General features: G+C 55.9%; 1 protein-coding gene across 1 annotated transcript; it reads right to left on the reverse strand.

Annotated features, from left to right (window-relative positions):
- Nucleotides 1-3,426: 3,426 nt before the first annotated feature.
- INCENP (inner centromere protein) lies at nucleotides 3,427-19,452 on the reverse strand (the record flags this gene model as incomplete). Its single annotated transcript, XM_080618402.1, has 17 exons — nucleotides 3,427-3,641; nucleotides 4,725-4,884; nucleotides 5,995-6,096; nucleotides 7,065-7,152; nucleotides 7,425-7,597; nucleotides 8,098-8,220; nucleotides 8,968-9,088; nucleotides 9,453-9,562; nucleotides 11,762-11,896; nucleotides 11,984-12,101; nucleotides 12,427-12,478; nucleotides 13,441-13,522; nucleotides 15,353-15,386; nucleotides 15,536-15,587; nucleotides 17,498-18,264; nucleotides 19,124-19,234; nucleotides 19,313-19,452. 17 exons carry the CDS (start codon nucleotides 19,450-19,452, stop codon nucleotides 3,427-3,429), a joined length of 2,583 nt encoding a protein of 860 aa, XP_080474528.1.
- Nucleotides 19,453-22,490: the final 3,038 nt, after the last annotated feature.

Below are 22,490 nucleotides of genomic sequence, written 5' to 3' on the forward strand. Positions count from 1 at the left end.
CCTGTTTGCTTGGAAAGCAGGTTCTGTTCTGCATGGAGCGGGCTGTGACGCTTCCCGAGCGGAGCCAGACCGTGTTCCACAGGACACAGGGAGAGGCAAAGCTGTGCTGGGAGCTCATTGCCCTTGGGGAAAAAGCAGGACTTCAAGTGGTCCTGGTCCACAGGGCACGGGCTGGTCCCTGGTCCCTGTTGGTCCCTGCTTCCGCCTGTTCCCTGCTCAGATTCCAAGCTGTGAGTTCCAGGGATTGAGCCTGGGAGCTCCGGGCAGGTTTCACCAGCAGCTGCCCTGGCAGGAGCTCATCCCCATCTCCGCATCCCTGGAGCTGATCCCACTGGGAGGGAGCTGTTCCATGTTCTTCTGATGTGAAACAGAGGACATTGAGTTCTGCTGTAAAAGAGTGAGGATTTCGCATTGGCCCCGGTGAGTGCCAACAGCTCAGCAGGGCCTGGGATGGGAGGGAGCACATCCTGCCATGGCCGCGCATCCCGGCGTTACCCCCCCCGGCTGGGATCTGCTGGATGAGCCCGTGCCAAGCGCTGCTGAGGGCTCAGTGCTCCCAGGGGAGGCTGCAGCAGAGCAGCTGCTCCGGTCCCCACAGCCCAAACAAGCTGAAACCCCCCTAAGAGATGCTCTTGGGTGAAATCGCGCTTCCCGGGTCCCTGCACAGCCCCGAGGTGGGAAACCATTGGGAAATCCAAATCCGCTGGCAGGGAACTCTAATCCCGATTTCCACCATAAGCTACTTACCGACATCTGGGGATCTGCCAGAAAGCCTCTGGTTTTCCTGCTGCTGGCAGCAGCCGCCACTGGGGCATGAGGATCCACTTGAATGAATGCTAATATCTCGTGTTAATCCCGGGACAATCGAAGGATAAAATCGGGACTAAACCACAGGACAGACCCCGGCGTGCTCTGACCAGGGTGCTCTGGGCCTCATCCAACCTGGCCTTGAGCACTGCCAGGGATGGAGCAGCCACAGCTTCTCTGGGCACCCTGGGCCAGCGCCTCAGCACCCTCCCAGGGCACCAGCTCAGGGGTCACGCACTCAGCACGCAGTAACAATCCCATTCCTCTCGTTGGGAGCATTTGGCTCCAGCCATTCCCTGTGGCTCCAGGGAAACTGTTGGTCTGGAAAAGAGCCTAGGCCAGGCTGTGTTCTACCCCTAGTGAGGTGCTGTAAACGGCTGATGGCCAAGCTCACGCACCCGGCAAACACTGCTTCGTGCTTGTCCTGCTGCATTGCCTAGGCCAGGCTGGACGGAGCCTTGGGCAACATGGACGAGGGGGAAGCATCCCTGCCCATGGCAGGGGGTGGAACTGAATGATCTTGAGGTCCTTTCCAACCCAAACCGTTCCGTGATTCCAGGTATCTGCTGGGCAGGAGCTGCAGCAATGGGGCAGGCGGATCTTGCCATTGTCACCTCTTCGAGAGGAGCAGAACAGCAGCAGAACGGCAGCGCAGGGGCAGCGAAGGCTCTGTGCCTGCAACCAGGAGCCTGCCCCGGGTCCAAGTAACCGCAGGTCCATGGCTGAGCCCGTGCTCCCTCAGGAGCAGCTTGAGCCTTGCCCGTGTGACAGTGACTGAACCCCAGCCCCCGGCAGGACCCAGCTCCCTGCACCACCCTGTGCCAGGATGGACGGCACCGAGAGCTCCCGGGCAAACAGCACTGAGAATGGAGGGAAATGCCCGGAATCACGAGTGAAAAACCTTCCTTAAAACCCTGATCCCTGCCTGTGGCTCCTGGTGCTCCCCACAGCATCAACAGCAGCGCTCCAGCCCCGCGCCATGACCAGAGCTCCTGCTTCATCTGCTGACGGGAGCCCTGGTGTTTTCTGGTGTTCCGGGGTCAGCTCCAGAGGAGCTCAGGGCGCACATCCCTCAGCACGGAGCCCCTGGGCTGCACCATCAGCCCGACTGCCCCTCTCCAGCCTGCGGCTTCCACAGGGCTGCCAAAGCAGAAGCGTTCCCCTCTGTGCCAGGGGCTCCGAGGTTCTCTGTGGGCAGAACGGTCCCACCTTAAGGAAATGGTGCAAAAAGCAGCCCGAAAGGACAGATCCCAACCACCGCAGGCGTTCTGTCACGCAGAGCTCTGACGAGGCCACACAGGAGATGGTTTAAGTCACTTTATCAGGGTCAGACATTCCAACGGCATTTGACACAGGAGCTTTCTTACAAACAGGTCATGCTCATGGTAAGTACAAAACTGGATGCACAGAGAACGGGGGAACAGCCCCAGGCACCCCCAGGCACAAACCCCGACCGCGAGCTGGCCGGGCTGCACGCAGAGGGGTCCCACACATCTAACACAAGGGGTATGTACACCCGGGGGCCTGTCCTTGCGGGCTGCAGCCTTAGAACAAAGGAAGAGGCAAGAGAAAGGAAGCGGAGGGAAGAGCCACGGAGGCTGCAGAACTCCCCAGCAGGCAGTGGTGCCCTGCAGCTCCCCCAGTGAGCGGGTGCTGTCCTGCCCCCCCCACTCCCGCTGCGCAGGAGCTCGTGTCTGTGCCACGTGTACAAGTCAGGACCGAAACACCGAGGGCTCGCGGGAGCTGCTGCTGGGAGGAAATTGCTCTGGAACAGCCCCTTTGGCACTGCACTGAGGAGAGGTGCGGAACAGGCTGAGAAATAAAACCAGCTTTGATGCTGAACAAAGGAAAGAGCCAAGGGGTGGGAAGGGAAAGAGGGATTCAGGTTAAAGGCATCCCTGACACCCAGCCCTGGGCACAGAGAGGGGGTTTCAAGCAGAGGAACAATCAGAACCTTTGTACAGTTTCTAACTGAGCCTGGTGCTGGACCCCGGGCACCCCTGGCGACGTGCGCACCCCAGGGTCCTGCCTGTCCCAGCAGCTAAGGAGGGGTCAATACAGCCCTCAGCACCACCAGCACCAGTGCAGCTCATGCACGTGATGGCTCTGGGGGCTGGTGTGAAGCTGGGGGATGAAACCACACCAGGGCTTTGCAATCTGCAAGGATGGAGGAGGCCACTCCTGGTGGTTTCCTCTGGAGACACTGAACTCCGGTACCTCCTGGAGAACACCAGCAGTGCCCTGACTTCACCCCAGACGGGTGCAGTGGCTCTGAGCTGCACAAGAACTCTGGCTTCAGCCACAGGACAGACACGCAACCTCTGCCTGCCACTGGCAGCTCCCACCAGGCCTGCTTGGCTGAAGGGGGGAGCATCACATAAAGCTTTAAGTGATGCACTCATGACCTAAAGGTCTAAATCTTTGCCAGCTCAAAGTTAAAAGTAAGAGGAGATGCATCCCTCCGAGGCTGCGTCTCCCAAAAGCTTCCAGCTTTGCCTAAGAGAGAAAATGCAGGAGGCCCAGTAAGAGCTGACATTTATTCAATGCTAACGTCTAAAGATTTACAGACTGAAGAGGAACCCTGCTCCCCTCCGAGCCAGCAGCACGTACCTGGGTCCCTCAGTACTTCTTGATGCTGTGGGGCAGCCCCAGTGCAGGCTTGGCCCGCGGGAAGGGGGGGGAGTTCCAGACAGCGGAGCTCGTGCGCCGCAGGTACCGGGGTTTGCTCTTGTAGAAGATGTCCTGGAGCTGCAGGTTCGGCATCGTCCCGAACACGGCGTCCACGCTGGGCGGGTTGTAGTAGAGCCGCAGCACGGCCTGGTTCAGCTGGCTCCCTGCAGCGGGGGACAGCGGGGAGCTGAAGCCGTTGTGTCCCTGCTCCCCCTCCCCTCATCGCACCCAGAGCACAGACAGGAGAAATCACAGAGTCCCAGCCCGGTTTGGGTTGGAAGGAGCTTAAATCCAGTTCCAACCAATGCCATGGGCAGGGATGCCTCACACCAGACCATGTCACCCGTGGCTCTGTCCAACCTGGCCTTGAGCACTGACAGGGATGGGGCATTTACTTATTTGGGCAATCTGTGCCAGGGCCTCACCACCATCAAATCCTGGCATATCTGATATTCTAAAGCCCCTGTTCAAGCCAAAAGATGCACCACAGTTCACTTGGAGGGCGAATATTGCATGCACTGATTTCAAGAGACAAGGCTCTGCAGGCCTCCTCCATGCACATACCGGTACTGTCCCCACAATGGGTTCAAACTGAAACAGGGGAGACTGAGATGAGCTCTTAGGCAGAAGCTCTTCCCTGTGAGGGTGCTGAGGCGCTGGCCCAGGGTGCCCAGAGAAGCTGTGGCTGCCCCATCCCTGGCAGTGTTCAAGGCCAGGTTGGACACAGGGGCTTGGAGCAAGCTGCTCCAGTGGAAGGGGTCCCTGCCTGGGGCAGGGGTTGGAGCTGGAGGAGCTTTCAGGGCCCTTCCCACCCAAACCATTCCAAGGTTCTCAGTTACACTGGGGTAGGTGACATTAAATCATGGAATTGAGCACTTCAGAACCAGAACAACCCCAGTCTGGGTCCTGGTCCCTGACATCTGGCAGGACTTTGCTTTTTAAAGCCAAACCAATGTCAAAGCAGGCTCAAGGCCAGAGCAGCAGCTCACAGTCCTGCCTTTCACACCAGCAGCTCCCTTAAGGCAGTTTTAAACAGCATTTGCTCCCCAACACTGTCATAAGATCATCCCCACACGGCTGAGGAGCCCCTGGCTCTGCACTCCAGTTACGCTGCTGGAGACCAGCACATTTACCTAAGTGCATGCACCAGGAGGACCTGGTCGAGCTCTTACACCAGCTTTTACTGCCCACCAGAGTAAAGCTGCAGGGGGCTCCTTGGAGGGTCTGGGACAGGAATCAACACGTACTTGAGGCCCAGGCAGGGATGGGCTTGCGAGGCTGGCTTTCGTCATCAGTGGAGTCATCACTGTTCACATCCATCCCGTAGCTGGTTGGGGTTACCACAGGGGGCTTTGGACACTTGGGGCCCTGTGGAGTCATCTGGTACGAGGTGCAGGCAGGCGAGTTCTGCAAGACAAATGCGTTCCCCGGGTGTCAGAGGCAGCAGCACCGCAACGCTCCCGGGGCTGCAAACACCTCAGTGTCCCCCCCGGCTTTGTCCTGGAATTGCAGGTCCTGGGGTCTGGCACTTCCAAAGCTCTGACCCAGAACATGAGCCAGGTCCTCAAGCTCTGCCGCAGTGAAGATGCTGCATTGCTCCTCCTGTGTGACCAGGCTGCTCCACCAGCCGTGTGGGACGTGACCACACCAGCTACAGATGCATTCAATGTACACAAGTTCCATTCCGTTCAAGCAAGGTTTGAATGGAGCTGTTACATCCTCAAAGCTGGAGCTGAACCATGGGCTTCCAATGCTCTGCAGCTTCTGGGCTTGTTTAATACTATGAAACTGGTTATTAGCACGTAGAGAACATGCCTGTGAAGCTGGGGACAAACTGCTGTCATCTTTATGGGAAGAGCATTACTGAGAAATGCAGGGGATGAAGGTTCACCAACCATGAGACACGTCTCTGAAGCCAGATTGAGCTTTTCTCCCCCCCCAGGAGGCTCCTTATGACTTTCTGTCATATATTGTCTGGGTTTGCATTTAAGGTCACACCATGGAGCTTTGCAGGGAGATAAAGACCCAGGGGGTTGGTTTCGATGGTGAAGCCTCCGCGCTCACCTGCAGGTTTGGCTCCAGGTGCGTCAGCAGGGCCCAACCCAAGGCAATTCCACAGCCTCTGCTGCCACCCCGTGGCTGGTTTCAACTTTGAACCTCTGCAACAAACCCAGTCCCAGCCTCTCCCCTTTCTGCTGTGCAGCTCGCTCAGTGTTTCAGGAGGAGCAGCTCAGGAAGGCAACAAACGGCAACAGCCGCTGCCTTATCCCGACAGGAAAACCCTGGGGACCACTTGCTGCTGCTTCCCTTCCCTCCTTTCACTCCCCAAAAGCCACTTAAATGCTCAAGACCACCAGGAGTCAGCCTCAGGTGGCCAGGAAAGCAGTTTACAGAATCCCTTTGTCACTGAAAGGGAATATTAAAAGCAGAGGGTCAGAATGTTTGGAACAGTGTATCAGTGCTGGACTCATTCCCTGCTGTCATCCCATAAGGAATCTCACTGGGGAGCAGCGTTACCTGGTGCTGTGTTAGGGCTGCCTTGCCAGACTGCTGCTTCTCTGCCAGCTGCTTCTGTTCTTGCTCCTGCCTCTTCATCTCCGCCAGCCTCTGCTCTTCCTTCTGGGAAGCCAACACCACAAGTCAACCAAGCAGCCAGGCACCAAGCAAGCAACCAAGCCATGCTCTTAATGCAGGGGAGGGCATTATTTCTGATATCCAAAAGAATATCCAAGCATCTAACTGCAAGTCTCTGTCCTGGTGATGCTGAGGAGCACGTTGAGCACAGAGCAGACAGCAAACAGACAACACAAGGGTTTGAGCTTTCCTCAGCAAGTGGCACAGAGCAACATTCCCACTTCAGAGCAGGAGCTGCCTTCCTCTGACAACAGCAACCTCATGCTTAGAGGAGCTTCTTACTGATTGTGTCTTCAGGATATAGCACTGAAATCAGCTGCCATCTGCGGATGGAAACGTCTGTGCTACAGGGGAGACCTTAGAACAGTTTTTCAATACCTAAAGGGGCCACAGAAAACCTGAGGGGCTTTGGAAAAGGGCCTGCGTGGACAGGACAAGGGGAATGGCTTTAACCTGCCAGAGGGGAGATGGGATCTCAGCAGCAGGAACTGCCAAGGCACCAGCACCGCCCCTTCACCGCCACAGGCACAACCTCCTGCTCAGTTACTGAGTGCTTGGCCCCACCACTGCAGATGAGCTGGCGGAGGCTGCTCTTGTGCTCTGCTGAGGATGGCACAAACATGAAACTAAGGTGGTGTTTCTGAAGAGTCTGGCATCAATTATTGTTTGCTATCAAGAGAGGTACAGATGCACCCAGCACAGAGAAGCAGAGAACCTCCCTTCAGTTCAGTGTGTGTGTTACCTGTCTTTCCTCCAGCAGTGCTGCCATGTGAAGAGAGCAAGCCTGCCTCCCAGGAGAGACAGAGGGGACACCTTTGGCCAGCTCAAGTTCAGGAGGGCCGCAGCATCCTTCAGGGTTCTCAATAGCTGCACAGCTGAGCTGCTCCCAGCAGGAACAGCTCCTGCAGTCAGATGCACGTGGCTCTGCCCATCCACAACAAGGGAGCACTTACTTCTTTCTCCTCCAGCTCCTTCTGGAGTCTCAGTTTAGCAGCCAGCACCTCCTTCTTCAGGCAAGCAGCCTTCTCCTGCTCACGGAGCCTGAGGGCCAAAGCAGAGCATTACCCTCACAACTACACCGGGGCACGCTCTCATCCCAAGCCTGCATCAACCCCTTGGTTCCTCACAGCTTTTCAGGGCACTCCCACCAGAGCTGCTGCACTACTGAGCCCAGAATGTCTTCTGGCAGCCCAGTACCAGGACATTGTGCTGAGAGCACAAAGTAGCTCTTCACTGCCCGAGTCCTGCTTCTGTTCCTGCTGCTGTTCAAAGCCCCAGCACAGAATTTAGTGCGTGAGTGGATGTTGTCTTACTTTTCTGCCTGGATCCTCTCCTGTTCCTTCTTCCTCTCCAGCTCTCTTTCTGCAGCCAACTGCTTCTCTCTCTCCTGTTCTGCCTGTCTCTGCTCAGCAATCTTCCTGGCACGTTCCTGCTCCTCTTCCTTCCTCTTCTGCATTAGCTCTTTGTGCCGACGTTCCTCCTCCTCCTGGTAAGCCCAACAAGGCAGTTACTCACAGTGTACAGGAACTGGCTCCAGCACAAAGGAGCAGGAACAACTTATTCAACCCAGAGCCTCCAGTTCCTATTGCTACACAGCGGGGAAACAACTTGGGGCTGAAGTCCCAAATACTTTCAAGGCTATCTCAGTGCTGGCCTTTCCCTACCCACAGTGGACCCCAAAGGGCCTGGTGGCCACCACAGCCCCATCTCTGGGAGGCAGGTTTATAGTGCAGAGATCTTCATCCTGTCAATGACAAATTAAGGTCTTTAGTGAGAATCTGTCCAGAACTGGAGAAGGAACCTGGGTCACCACTGACAGCCCACAGCATCCTGCCGGAAAAGTGGGAAGCACAACACTGTGGAGGGCTTGCAGGACAGAGGCTCTGCACCTCCCTGATCTGCACTCAGCTGGCTCTTGTTAGTCCTCCTGCTTGCAGGGGCTGTGGCCATTCTACCTGCCCCAGGATGAGGGGCTCCAGCACAGACCTGCTGCAGGGCTCTCTGTCTCCTGGCCTCCTCCTCCTGCCTGCGCCGGGCCTCTGCCTCCTCCATCTTCCTGGCAGCTGCTTTCTTTTTGATCTTCTCCTCTGCCAACCTCTCCTCCCGCACCTACAACACAAACACACACATGGAGCCAGCTGAGCACCAGGCCTTGGGTGAGACTGTCCTGTCCCTGTGGAGCACCACAGCAGGATGCAGAGCTCCCATCCCCTCAGGGGGCCAAAGCTTCTTCCTTTGCCACCAGGAGCCAATGGGACCTGTGCTTGATTTGAAAGGGTAATACTTGGGGCAATGACCTTTTCCATCTCCACAGGAAGAGCTGGAGTATTGCATTATACACCTCATACCACAAAAGCCATCAAAATGTATTCTCAGAACCGTGAATAGGAAAAGCAGATGGAGATAATTGAAGCAGACAAAGGACTGCTCTGGTTGCATGTGCAAATTGCCTCAAAGTCTCAGACATGAGAGAGGGTCTGGAGGAAGTGGTTTACTTTCACCTCTTCCTCTATTAAGTCAGATGGGAGAATAGCTTCAAGACCAAGCCTCAGGACCATTGGTCTGGCTTTAGCGACTGGAAGTTCTCTCATCTAATGGAGCCTTAATGAAGCCCATTTAGAGAATCACAGTTCTGGAAAATCAGGGTTTCAGCTGCCATTTGCTGTATCCAAGACAAGGCAGGCACTCAATCACCCAGCTTCTGGAACGATCTTAATCCCACTATTCTCCAGCTCGTTCTCTGGATCTCAAGCAGCCTCAGCTCCTCTTTTTCTGCAAGGCACACTTGTGCGGCATCACCTCACTCAGCAGAGCATCTGTGCTCCCAAGTAAACCCTCCAGTACGTTGGCCCTTACCTTCTCTGTCTTCTCATCAAACAGAGCTATCTTCTGCTCAATCCGCCTTTTCCTCTCCTCCTCCATCTGCTCTGCCCGCTCCCGAGCTTGCAGCACCTTCCGCAGGCGCTCCTCCCGCTTCCTGCAGGACACAGCCCAGGCTCAGCCCTGCAGCCCAGCCACCAGAGCTCCTTACACTCACACACAAGCCCACAGACACGGCTCTGGGGCAGCAGGGACTTGAGGGAGCCAAGTACAGCAGCATTAAACACCAGGGGTATTTTTAAGCCCCAAGACTGAGGACCTGAGACAAGAAGCAGCGGCCAGGGCAGTTTCACTTGTCATTAGCACTCTCAATAGAGAAAAGAGCAAACCCTCTTTGTGGAGGGAGAGCAAGGCAACAGGAACTTCTGCTGCACGCATGGTCTGTGCAGGATAAGAGACCTGGCCCTGGGGGCCTGCAGGGGCAGGGAGCAGCCCGGCCAGGGCAGAAAGCAAACACTCACAGCTTGGCCTCTTCCAGTCGCCGTTTCTTTTCCTCCTCCAGCTTCTGTTTTCTCAGCTGCTCAGCTTGCTGCTTCTTCCTCAGGGTCTCCAGCTTCTGCCTCTCCTTTTCCTGAGATGGAGTGAAATGACATCATAGTCCCCTGACAGAGCTGCTTTCTACCTCATCTTGCTCAGGTTAAGCAAGGGCCCAGAGATAACACCAAGGAACTGCAGCCGGAACCCAAGGATGCTACCAGCAACCCCGGAGCAGAGCTCAGGGGCAGCCAGTGATGTGGTCATGGGTGCTTGGGAACAGATGCAATGGAAAACAAGGCTGTGGTGTTAATCTCAGAGAAGCTGGGAGGTTGCAAAAGAAGCATCAGCTCCTGAAGGCCAGGCAGCCTCCACAGGGATTGCAGGCAGCCTCCACAGGGATTGCAGGCAGCTTCCACAGGGATTGCAGGCAGCTTCCACAGGGATTGCAGGCAGCCAGCACTGAGCCTTGTGCTGGTAAATACCAGAAAAGCAGTGCTGGTGCTTGGCAGTGTTGCCAACTCCCTGCAGTGTGCTGGGACAGGGCCTGCTCTAGGAAACACCTTGCTTGCCTCAAGTCAGAGCTCCAGTGCTGTCCCTGCTTCCCACAAAGCTTCCTCTCGTGGTAAACCACCACCACTTGGAGTGCCCACAGCTCGTTTCAAGCCCCATCTGCCAGGCAGGCAAACCCAGGGCATTTCTGTCTTTTTGCTAAGCAATCCAGCTAACTCAGCCTAAGAACACCCTCATTAGAAGAACAAGATCCAGCCATCAGTCCAGTACAGCAAGCAGACTGAGATAAACTAATTTAATGCCAGATTTGATACTGCACATGCCCAATTACAACAGGCCTGGTCTCAGCACAAAGCCATTTGTAAGCTCGGTGAAAGGTTCAAGTGATTGCCTTGTGCTGGGCTCCATGCTGTGAGTGATTGGTGCTATTAGCATCCGAGCTGGCTAATTTGAAACTAATGCTTGTATCTTCCTGCTCTGGTGCTACTTAGTTACATCTGGCTCCCACATGGAAAAAGTCCTGAGGGGAAATTGCCTGCACTGGAATGAAACCTGAAATAGAACATCCAGGACAAACTGGCCAGAAGATTCCCTCCTGTCCCATTAGCTCCGCTGCCAGCACAGACACCAACATCAGGAGGAGCGCCATGAGGCTGAGAATGGAGTCCTGCACTACTCCCTGCTGACAGACCTCTCCTTTCTGCTGCAGCACAGCAGGACTCTCAGCAGCACAACCCTGACAGCTTTAAGCAACACAAAGGAGTTCTGGTATCAGGTTGCCAGATAAAAGCTGGATGCAGGAAAACCAGTTCCTGCAGGATGCCCTCCTCTCCCTCCCCACCCTCCTGCAAGTGAAAACATGCTCTAGAACCACCTTATTCTGCAGGCAAGCTGCTGGGTATCAGCAGTATGAGCAGCCCGTGCTCAACATGGCCCTAGGTGCATCTGTGAAGCTACACCCCTGTACTTGTACCTTGTACACTGACTTCTCTTCCCAGTTAAAAGCAGGTCAGGAAGAGTGAGGGCTGCCCGTCAGGGATGGATGCAGGCAGTATTCCTCCTGCAAGTCCAGCCCACATAATTAAACCATCATGATTTACGACCAAACTGTCCTGTGTAAACTCCCTTTGGAAATCTAGAAGCAGATCTCAGATGGCATCCACCCAAACAACTGCTCTGTTTGGGGCATGGGGTTCCCCCTGTGATGCTGAGAACATCACTGTGGTGTGCACAGGCAGAGGTACCAGCTCCAAACAGCACAGGAGTGGATTTGTCTCTGCTGGTTGCAACAGTCATACAACCTTAACGTTGATGCCCACTGGACTTGGACACTGGCACACTCGTCCCTCTGACCCAGCAGCCTTCCATTCAGGAGACCTGCTTCTTCCTGCTTCAAAGGCCTGAAACAGCTCAAACCATCAGCAGTTTGGATTTAACAGGCATTTGCTCAAACATCATTCTTTAGAATAGTCCTAGAAAGGAGACTTTGGACATGAGATTTCAGTTGTAGACACACCTCCACTGCAGCATTCAAAATCCCCTTGATTTTCACTTCCCTGTTTTCCTTCCTCACTTAGTGGCTAATACCACAGGGTAATGATACAGCAACAAAGCCCAGAGTCCAAATTAGAACCCTTTAGGAAGCTGACTAAGCAGTCTTATTTAGTTTATGTAAGTGTAAACAGCAGCCTCTGGTTACTTTAAGATGGGTCAAAAAGTTTCTTTTTACATCAACTGACGCTCACCAGACCCTCACATCCCAGCTTCCAAGAGCTTCACTTGCCTTGGGATCGGAGCGCAGAGGGGTGTTGTGCTTGATGAAGGACTTGATCACCCCGTTCCTCCCCACAGAGCACGGTGTCATGAGCAGCTGGTTCTTCTGCACAGTGTGCAGGAACGTCTTGAACGGCCGCACAACCTGTGGGAGGAATGCCAGGAAGGACCCTCAGGAGGCAGAGGGGGCACAGGACCTGGTGCAGCCACATTAGGGTTACAGTGCTCTTACTTTGCTGGCTGGGAAGGTTGGGGACGGGGACTTCCTTCTCAGAGGAGAAAGCCCTCCCTCTTCTGCTTGCTGCTGGTCGTAGCGCTCATCCACAGCTCTCTTGTAGCTTGGCTTTCTCCTGGGAGAAAACCACAGTGCATCATCCATGGCAAATCCTCCATTGTCTCAAAGCCAGGTGTGAAAGAGGCCAGAAAACTGTCCTAGCTTCTATCCCATTGGGCATGCACAAGGAGTCATCCAAGAGATTTCTCACATAACAAAAGATACAAATTAAATAAGATGCAGATTAAATCCCCCTTTCCTGGAGGCAGAGAAAGCCCATTGCAAGAGCTCCACAGGCACAAGACACTGAAGCCATTGAGCAACATTTCAGTGTTCAATCTGCTTTGAACTGGGCTATGGATCTCCCAAGGCACGTCCCGACTGGAATGATGCAAACATACCTGGCACTCTGGGGTGGTTGCTGGGCCTCCCCGCTCTTATTTAAGTTGCTTTCTGAAAGAAAACATCATTACACTGTTAGTTCTAGCAGAAAAATATCCCTTGCAGAGAGCTGTGAAAGCAGATGGGATTCTGCAGCTACTGCAGAGCAAAACAACCTGCCACAAGTCCTGCACAGCACGAGCTTCCCAGCTTCACCAAACAGCACACAGCACCCTTCAAACCTAGACACATCTAGACACCTAGAGGTGTCTAAAGTAACCCACATTACAGCTTGCACAAATACTGCACAGATCATAGAATCCCAGCCTGGTTTGTGTTGGAAGGGACCTTAAAGCTTCTCCAGTTCCAACCCCTGCCCCGGGCAGGGACACCTTCCACTGGAGCAGCTTGCTCCAAGCCCCTGTGTCCAACCTGGCCTTGAACACTGCCAGGGATGGGGCAGCCACAGCTTCTCTGGGCACCCTGGGCCAGCGCCTCAGCACCCTCACAGGGAAGAGCTTCTGCCTAAGAGCTCAGCTCAGTCTCCCCTCTGGCAGGTTCAAGCCATTCCCCTTGGCCTGGCCCTACAGGCCCTTGTCCCAAGCCCCTCTCCAGGTTTCCTGCAGCCCCTTTAGGCACTGGAGCTGCTCTCAGGTCTCCCCTTCAGGAGCCTTCTCTTGTCCAGGCTGACCCAGACCAGGTCTCTCGGCCTGGCTCCACAGTAGAGCTGCTCCAGCCCTCACAGCAGCTCCATGGCCTCCTCTGGACTTGCTCCAGCAGCTCCAAGCAACCACTTGCTTCAGAAACATGGTTCAAGCAGGCCTCCCATACCCAGCAGCACACACCCCTCCTCCCTCACTACATCTGTCCCCATGCACTTCCCAGGGTGGAAAATAACTCAAGAAGCACAGAACTTCCAAACTGCTTCTCTTCTGAAGCAAACCCTCACTCATCAAAGGTCAGTTCAGGCTCTCAAGCTGAGGAGCCAAGTGTTGAGACTGCCCAGGCCTCTGCCCCAGCCCTTCTGCAGGTACCGTTGCTGCTCGTGCCCTCCTGTGGCTGCTTGCTCCTGCTGGCAGAGTGAGAGCGCAGCGACATCTGGAGACTCTGTTGATCCTGCAGGAAAAGCAAAGGGGATTGAGCACAACTCACCCAGACACAGCCTGCTCCTGCTTCAGATCCTCCTGTCACTGACAGGGACACTGCCTGCAGAGGATGCAGTGTTGGCACTGGTACCCAGGCAAAGCCCTGGGCTCCAGCTGTGAAAACACCTCAGGACAGCATCTTGGTGACCTCCTGGATGTTGTGTCAGCACTGAGAGCACAGACACTGACAGACCCAAGTGTCTGCAGCGGGGGAAGCACCACCTAAACTGAACAAACTCAGACACTGGCACAGTCAACAGCATGCAGGATCCTGGCAGAGTCACAGTGCTCGTGACGAAAGGACAGGAGACAGCAGAGACAAACCGCTCATGTCCTGGGTTTATCTGGTTGCTGTTCACTGCTTTCATGCTTACACAAGTGCTGCAGTGATGGGTTACGTGCCTGCAACAGCAGGGAATGGCTTTTGCCATCTGCTTGTGCCAGCAGCACAAGCATTAAGCCCCCCACTGGCCAGCCTGCAGCGCAGCAGACACCAAGGAGCTGGGAAGAGAGGAAACTTCATTCTCCCCAGAGGCTTCTGGAGCATCTTATCCTGTGCAGGAAGCATCTCACAGCCTGACAGAAGCACTCATTAATTCAAGATCAGGCCTGAGGAGAATCTACCCTTTAAGTAGCAACATCCTGGTCCTGTTTTTAGCTGTTCCTATGGACAAAGACACTGCCTGGTTGGAGAAGGCTCCGAGTCACCACATCCTCAGGCTGCTCACGGCTCCCAGAGGAAGTCTGACAGAAAACAAACCCCATCTGCTTTGCCAAGAAAATGCTGACAGATGGATAGATGGGGTAAGGTAACCGGTGACAGGGGCTGAGAGTGGGACAGGCTGCAAGCTCCCAGCAGCAAGGGTGTAGAAATAAAAGATGAGGATCAAGGACAGACTTTGATACTCCCCATGGACTGGACTGATCGGTTATCGGGGTACAGAAACAAAAAGGCCGAGTCCTCTCTCCGCAGACCTGCAGGGCACTCGGGTGTGGGTTGTGGTTTTCCTTTCCTTCTCCATGTTTTCACTTTAAGCTGTCCCACAGCTGGAACCCAGGCAAGCCAGAGATCCAGGGGCACTGGAAACCCAGGATTTATTGGAACTTCTGCAGCTGCACTGACAAGCACAGCCACAAGGCACGTACAAGCCTGTGCCTGTTCATACAAGTGCTTGAGGCCACGGAGCTCTGCTCCATTCATTCAGCCTTTGCTTACTGGAGGTGATTCTGGACAAAACCCTGACATGAGCCTGGAATTTCCTCCTCAGGAGGAAGAGGAGGGAATCGTGGAGGGATGTTTTGACCTGAAGGAGATTTACAACTTTCTGTGGTTGCCTTAAGCCAAAGTGAGAGCTGTGAAACACCTGCAGGTCTGGCAGAAAGGTCAAAAGTGGCTTTAAAAACACAGGAATAGAACAGGGCACAACCTGCCCCTGAAAACAGCTGCCCGGACTGTGAGAAGGTGCTTTATGTGCAGAGATTCCGGATGGAAGCAGCAAGAGCCAGAAAGCAGGACTCACCTCGGAACGCTGGTGATCCCAGGGCTGATCATCAGCACTGGTAGGCACCAACCCAACTTTAAACCCTTATGCAACATGACAGAGGCAAAGCTGCTCTGCAGTCAGAGCTTTGAAAGCAGCTGAGCTGGTAGCACCCTACTCCAAATGTCTCTGCCGGTGCCCAGAACAAGCCTTGGCACTCATGGTCCAGATACGATTCCCCAGTAACAAATAAAGGTGCGTTCAACACATTCCTCTCAGGAACTGACCCAAACAGAAACACTTCTCTGCTCAGATCTTACCAGCTTGGAGGGGGTGCAAGGTCCAGGAGATGGCCTAGGGGAAAACACAGAGAACAAAGGCAGGTGTATTTAATGCCACCAGAGAAAGGGGAAGCCCCTTGTTACCTGCAAGCAGTAAATGACAGTGTAAAAGTCCCCCAGGCAGGATATTAAGTATAAAGAAAGAACATAGAGTATTCTCACCCAGGTTTGAGAACCGTTTCCTCTTCCTCTGGTATCTCTCCAGAGCTGGAGACTGCAGAGAAAGAAAACAAACACCGGAGCTGTGACAGGCACAGGCCTAGGCTGTGCAGGAGCCCTGGGGGCTGAGGTTATCACCCCTGGGTCAGGCACACACTGCACCCAAGAGCAAGAGAGAAAATGCAGCAATTGGAATGCAAGAGAGGAGGACTGGAGTTCAAAGCACTCATTAAGCACTTGCATTGAGAAGGGCTGGGCTCAGACTCAGGAGCAGTGATTACACTCAGTGTTATTTAGGGTGAGCGTTGCTTCCTGCATGGAGCATCCGCTGGCTTGAGGGCAGCTCCAAGTGCCAGCACAGCCAGAAATGGCTGCTTCAGGGGATTTTTATTGCCCTTGCTATATTTTTTATTACTTTGTTTTATTTTAAGTTATTTCTCTATTTTCATCACATTACAAAGGTGCTGCTGCGGCTTCAGCCAGGGCAGAGCCCCCAGGAGCAGCCTGTGCACAGCCCTCACACTTCCCCTGCACACGGGACCGAAGGAAGCACAAACACACGTGGGGTGCATGCAGCCAGTGCCAGACCCGCTGCAGCACACACAGCACAGGCATGCACACGCCATGCAGAGGCCACACGCACACATGTGCATCATCACACACACGCGATGCACGCACACCGCATGCGCACCCCCCCGGCCCACATAGAACCCCCCCCTGCACACACACACACACTCTGCCATCCATCACAGTGCTCTGGGCTGTCGGGCATTAAGAACCTCACCCAGAGCTGCCTGGAGCATCCCAGCTTCTGTCCCTGGTACCACATGTTTTGACCGGGCAGAATTGTGTCAAGCAGCACAGGGGGAGAAATAAACCCCTAACACCCCCCTGGCAATCCCAGATCCAGACCCATGGACCTGCCTTCACTGCCCAGGTGCTTCAGCACCACTTCCCTGAGGGAACCCTCAACACTGCACTGAGATACCGCAGAGCTCCAGGCTGCCCTGCTCCCAGAAACCCCCCGCCCGGGACACTGCAGGGCTCTAGTGCTGGAGGAGCACTCACCCAGAAGAGCTACACTGGGGTGGAAAGCCCTTCCCTGCAAACCAGGGTAACTCTTCCACAGCAAAGCAGGATAATCCTTCAGGAAAGGCACAAACCCCATTCAGCTGCACCACTGCACACCAACACCTTACATAGCATCGTCGCAGCTCTGTGTGTTCTCCCATCACAGCAGCTGCACAAGAGCCACCCCCCAACATCAGATTGGGTGAAGAGGCTCTTTTGCATCTCCTGCATGTCAGGAGCCATTCACTAGGCCAACATTTACCAGCTACTTCTTTCCCTCAGCATGGAAAGCCAGAAGCTCTACCCAGCCCTTTGCTCTCCAGCACCAAACCCAGCCCAACATTCCAGCACCACAGGAGAACATTGAGATCAGTCTGTGCCCACTGACGCCTCTCCCGAGGTGCCTCCACTACACTGAGTCTGGAAGACTTCTAATGAATTTACCAGGTTCAGCCTCAGAATTCCCTCCTCGAGAGCAGCTCTGGCATTTACAGCCAGACTCTGCCCAAAGACAGTGAACCTGTGACAGCTACCTCATGTCCCAGGAAACACACAGGCCCCCAGGAGAAACCACGGCAGCCACAAAGCCCTTTCACCAGCTTCCTGCTTCGCTTTGGGAGCTGTCACCACCACAGGAACCCAGGAAGCATTAAAGCTGCTCTCCCAGATGATTTACAAGGCGGAATTGAGAGGCCACGAAGTTACTGGGTTCCCTATTCACATTGGTCTCTTGAAGCCAGAGAACATCCACGCTTCATCCCAGGAAGGTCAGCTGCACACCCAAAGTGAAGACCTAGCCCATGACATTGCTTTCCTTCGGCAGTGGAAAGCAGCAGGTGAACAAAGAGAGCAGGGAGGGCACAAAGCAAACTCCCTGGTGATGTTCACACTCACCATCGACAGAGCTGGAGATCACGGATGATGCCCGGGCTGCCTTTCTCTTGATGGCCGAGCTCCTGCGCGCACTCTTCCTCCTGCTGCCCAGGGAGTACTTCTCAGCCAGGGAGGTTCTGCGGCTCAGGGAGGCTTTGCCCATGAGGCTCCTGCGCACGGAGCGACGGCTTAGCCTGGAGCCTGTTGGGGTGCTGGGGGGGTCCCTCACATGTGGGAGGGACCCCTTATCAGGGCCGCGCTGGGCCCCAGCACAGCCCTCGGCCTCCTCCAGCCGGGTCTGCTCATTGACAGCAGCATTGGCCGCCTCCGCTGCCCTTGGCTCGGGGGCAGCCCCACTTGCTCCCACACCGTTTGCCTCGGGGGTACAAAGGAGCAGCAGCTCTAAGGCTGCAGGCCCAGGCGCAGAGGGGGATTTGGCTGCGCTGCTTTCCTTGGGAGAGCCATCCTCAGAGCTCAGGACAATGGGTGAGGGAAGCTGCTCTGCTGCTTTGGGAGCGCTCTCCGGGAGCCGTGTCACAGCAACGATGGGATCACTGGCACCGACTTCCACTGAGGGAGCCTTCCTGTGCGTGTGCCGGACAGGAGGGGCCTGGGGAAGGACCTGGGAGCTTTTAGCCTGTGCCACCTGGGATCTCGTCACACGCCGAGGTGGGGAGGCGTCTTTGGCCTCAGCCATGATGAGTTCCAGGTTTTCTTTGTTTTGGAGCCATTGGGAATGTCGTGTGGAGGACACCAGTTTGAAACTGCTGTTCTTCCGTCTGGACAATCTAACAACAGAAACACTGTGTTACACTGGAACTGGATTCAGGAACAGAACAAAGCCCTTCCATGTGCTGAAGGGGACATGCAGAGGAACAAAGCTAAAGCATCCGGGATGAGAACCCCTGAAAGCCCAACAACACCAGAGGGACATGAAGCTTCCTGTAAGACTACAGAAGACCATGGAGCTGCTGTGAGGGCTGGAGCAGCTCTGCTCTGGAGCCAGGCCGAGAGACCTGGTCTGGGTCAGCCTGGACAAGAGAAGGCTCCTGAAGGGGAGACCTGAGAGCAGCTCCAGTGCCTAAAGGGGCTGCAGGAAACCTGGAGAGGGGCTTGGGACAAGGGCCTGTAGGGACAGGCCAAGGGGAATGGCTTGAACCTGCCAGAGGGGAGACTGAGATGAGCTCTTAGGCAGAAGCTCTTCCCTGTGAGGGTGCTGAGGCGCTGGCCCAGGGTGCCCAGAGAAGCTGTGGCTGCCCCATCCCTGGCAGTGTTCAAGGCCAGGTTGGACACAGGGGCTTGGAGCAAGCTGCTCCAGTGGAAGATGTCCCTGCCCGTGGCAGGGGTTGGAGCTGGAGGAGCTTTAAGGCCCCTTCCAACCCAAACCAGGCTGGGATTCCATGAGATAACGAGAGGAAGAGGGGACACAAAGAGAGAGATGGGAGCCGCTGACACCTCGCGGCGCTTCCCACGGCCGATATTAAAACGCTCTGAGGCCGCTGGGCCGGGCCTTTAACACGCGGAGCACGGCGGGCAGGACATCGCCTTCGAGCCGCCTCCTGCGGCGGCTTTCCTCCCCTCCCGGAAGCCGCAGAACCGGACCCTGCGCCCCAGCGGGAGTCTCCGAGTGCCGATTCCCCCCCGCACCTCTTCCTGCTCGGTTCCTGGTTCTCCTGCAGGGCCGTCAGGCGCTTCCTCCGCTGCCGGCTCTTCTGCGACGGCGTCTTGGGCATCAGCTCGGGCTTGTCGCTGTAGTGGCTGCAAGGGGAGAGCAGAGGCGGGATGAGCGCGGGGCGCGGGCGGTGAGCGGCCCGGGCGGGCAGGGGGCCCCGGTACCTGTTGAACATCCTCTCCGCCTCCTCACGGATCTCCGCCAGCCACACCAGGTCCACGTCGTCCACCTGCCGCAGGAGCTCGGCCAGCCGCTGGTTGCACATAGCGGGCAGCAGCGCTGTACCAGCCGCTGCCGCCATCATCCGCTCGGCCGCCGCCACCATCACCGCCTCCGCCGCCATCATCCCTCAGACGCCGCCGCCACAACGGCCCCGCCGCCCGCCTCGAATTCAAACCAAGCTCCGCCCCCTGCCCGTGGCGTCACGGCAGCGCCAGCCTATCACCGCCGCGCCCTCCCCGCTGCTCCGCCTTCCTATTGGCTACATCGACACTGGCGCGCTCAAAATTAGCTCCGCTCTGCTCATCAGCCCTTACTGCCGCGGGGCGCACAGGTTGGAAGGCGGGGCTAGGAGGAGCAGCCAATAGGATGCGGGATTTTAACTCCGGGGTAGTGATGGGCGTGAGCAGTGACCAATGAGAAGCCAGGCCGCCGGGAGCCGCGCGCTGTGATTGGTGGAGGCCCAGTAGATCTCGGGGCCGGAGCTGGGAACCGTGTTTGCTAGGGAGCGGCGGACAGCGGGAACCTGGCTCGGACGGAGGAAGGTCCGGTCCTGTCCCGTTCCGGGGAGCGGGCTCCGCGCCCTGGGGCGGGTGGCGGCCGGTGCGAGCTTCCCCTCTTTCTCTCTCCTGTGTTTCAGACGTGGCCATGGTGGAAGCTGCCGGCCCCACGCGGCTGCTGGAGGTGTGCGGGCAGCGGCTCTCCCGGTTCCTCCGCGATGCCGAGCACAAGCGCCTGGCGTGGCTGCGGGAGGTGGAGGAGCAGGGCATGAGGATGCTGGAGAGGTAGGGGCCGCCCCGGGGGCTGGCCGGGCCCGCAGCGCCCCAGCCCCTCTCCGTGTTAAGGTTCCGTGTGCCCCGGTGCGAGGCGGCTCTTCGGTGCCTGATCCCCGCCTTTGTCCCCAGCGAGCAGCCCTGGCTCCGCGGAGGGGGCGGGCTTAGGCAGCGCGGGGAAGCTCTCACGGTGTTCTCCTTTGCCTGGCAGCAACCTGGGGGCTGAACCCGGGCCGATGAGCAGAACGCCCTCGCAGAGGAGACGCTCCAGGAAGAGGCAGTCCTTCTGCCTGAAAGACTACAGCAAGGAGCCCGGCAGGAGGAGGTAGGTGGCTCGGTTTGCTCCGGCTCCGCCCCGGGCGCCGTGTTTAACCGTGGAACCAAACAGTGACCGTTCCCATGTACACAAGGACATCAAACAGTCCTTTATTCCCCGAGTTAGCAAACACACTTAAAAGGGCCCGTCAGGATCAACCCGCGGTTTGATTCCCATGGAGTCTGGCACAGAGGTGGCTGGTTTCCTCCCCTTTGGTGTGTTTTCCTCTTTTTCTGGTTAAAAACAAAGAATAATAAATATTGCATGTTCTTGGCTGTCTGGATTTGGGGTTTGCTTGACTGAGTTTTGTTCCAGCACAGTTTTTGGCCTGAGGTTGGTGTTCACTCCCTAAACCTTTGTGCTGGTGCCTGAGAGAGCCCGAGGATGGAGCCTGCTGCCAGTGCTGTGCGTGTCCAGGGTGGATGTTTGAGCTGGCAGGAAGGAAGGCTCGAAGGGGATACTGTGAAGCTGAAGTGGAAATAGCCTGTGCACAGCAGCAGTGCTGTTCCTAGCTGTAGCTGATTTCCATGCACGCAGATCCCTGCCCGCCCAGTGCTTGTAAGGTGCTCTGTCCTGAGCAGCCAGGTAGGGAGCAGTAGAACCTTCTGTTTCCAGCTGGGATCCTGAAGGTCCCTACAGGGAGGCTTCCACATGGAGCTGCTCATGGGCATTGAGCGTGGGCAGCTGCTGTTGTCTAGGGCACGGAGCTCTTTGTGCATGAGGGCACTTCCATTTTGATAACCATGGTGGAAACCCCCAGGAGTTGGACAGGAAGGGTGAGAGCTTAAAGGCCATCAGAACCAGCCACAGAGGACAGGGAGAACGGGGAGGGAGTGTGGGAAGTTTGGGAGGGCGGGAGAAGGGAATGCTGCGGAGCTGAGCGGGGAGTGCCAGTGGTGCTCAGCCGGGTGTGCTCCCTTGAAGGAGGCAACTTTGGGATGTGCTTCCCTTGTTTAAGCTCAGCTCTGCTGATGCAGCAGGCTCCGGGAGGTCCTTTGCCAACAGGAAGCTCACTCCGTGGTTCAGTGCCTTGAGTTCCAGCCCCATTGCTGTTTCCTTGCTCTGTTTTCCTCTGTGTATTTTAAAGCCCATTCTTCATGTATTTGTCAATTGGACATTTCCCACTTGGTCTCTTCTGCTAATTCAAGGCAAAGTCCCTCATCTTGCTAGAGGTTGGAATAAGAAATGAGGAGAACAAGGCTGGAAGGAGATGATTGGTGTGGGACCAGCCCCTGGTGCTGATGGTCATGCACCAGGGGCTGTAGCACCTGGCTCTCTCTGACTTGCTGATCAAGTGCGTGGCTCCATCCTCTTGTGGCAAGTTCCTAGTGCAGCAAAGAGGGTTTCAGTGCTGAAGCCCCCCAAATCTCTGTGCAGTTGGCCAGGTTTAACTGAAGCAACAGAGACATTACGGTACCTGGTGATGTTTCACTTGGATAACAGTAGCTGAGAGAATCCCCGAGTCCCAGCTGCACAGGGATGTCCCTATGGAATCCCTGAGTCCCAGCTGCACAGGGATGTCCCTATGGAATCCCTGAGTCCCAGCTGCACAGGGATGTCCCTATGGAATCCCTGAGTCCCAGCTGCACAGGGATGTCCCTATGGAATCCCTGAGTCCCAGCTGCACAGGGATGTCCCTATGGAATCCCTGAGTCTCAGTTGCACAGGGATGTCTCTGTTGATCCTTCAGGGCTGTGCGTGGCAGTAGTGCTGTTCCCCAGCCTGTTCACAGTCTGTGTTTAGAGCCACGAATGGTTTCTTAGCACATGGGTCCCTTCCTTCCTTGGTGCTTGTGAGGTGTTTCATCCTGAGCAGCCTGACAGCAGTAGAGCCTTCTGTTTCCAGCTGGGATCCTGTAGATCCCTATGGGGAGGCTTCCACATGGAGCTGATCATGGAAGACTGATATCGTGGGTCTCGACTCCCTCCCTGTGTGGATGTCTGTACTTTGGTCAAGGCAAAGCTGGTTATACCTGTATGTGAGCACATCTGTGAGCTCCCAAGGCTAAACTCCTGCATTTCACCAGTGACACGA

This window comes from Psittacula echo (assembly GCF_963264785.1).
Source record: "Psittacula echo genome assembly, chromosome: 5".
Lineage (NCBI taxonomy): Eukaryota > Metazoa > Chordata > Aves > Psittaciformes > Psittacidae > Psittacula > Psittacula echo.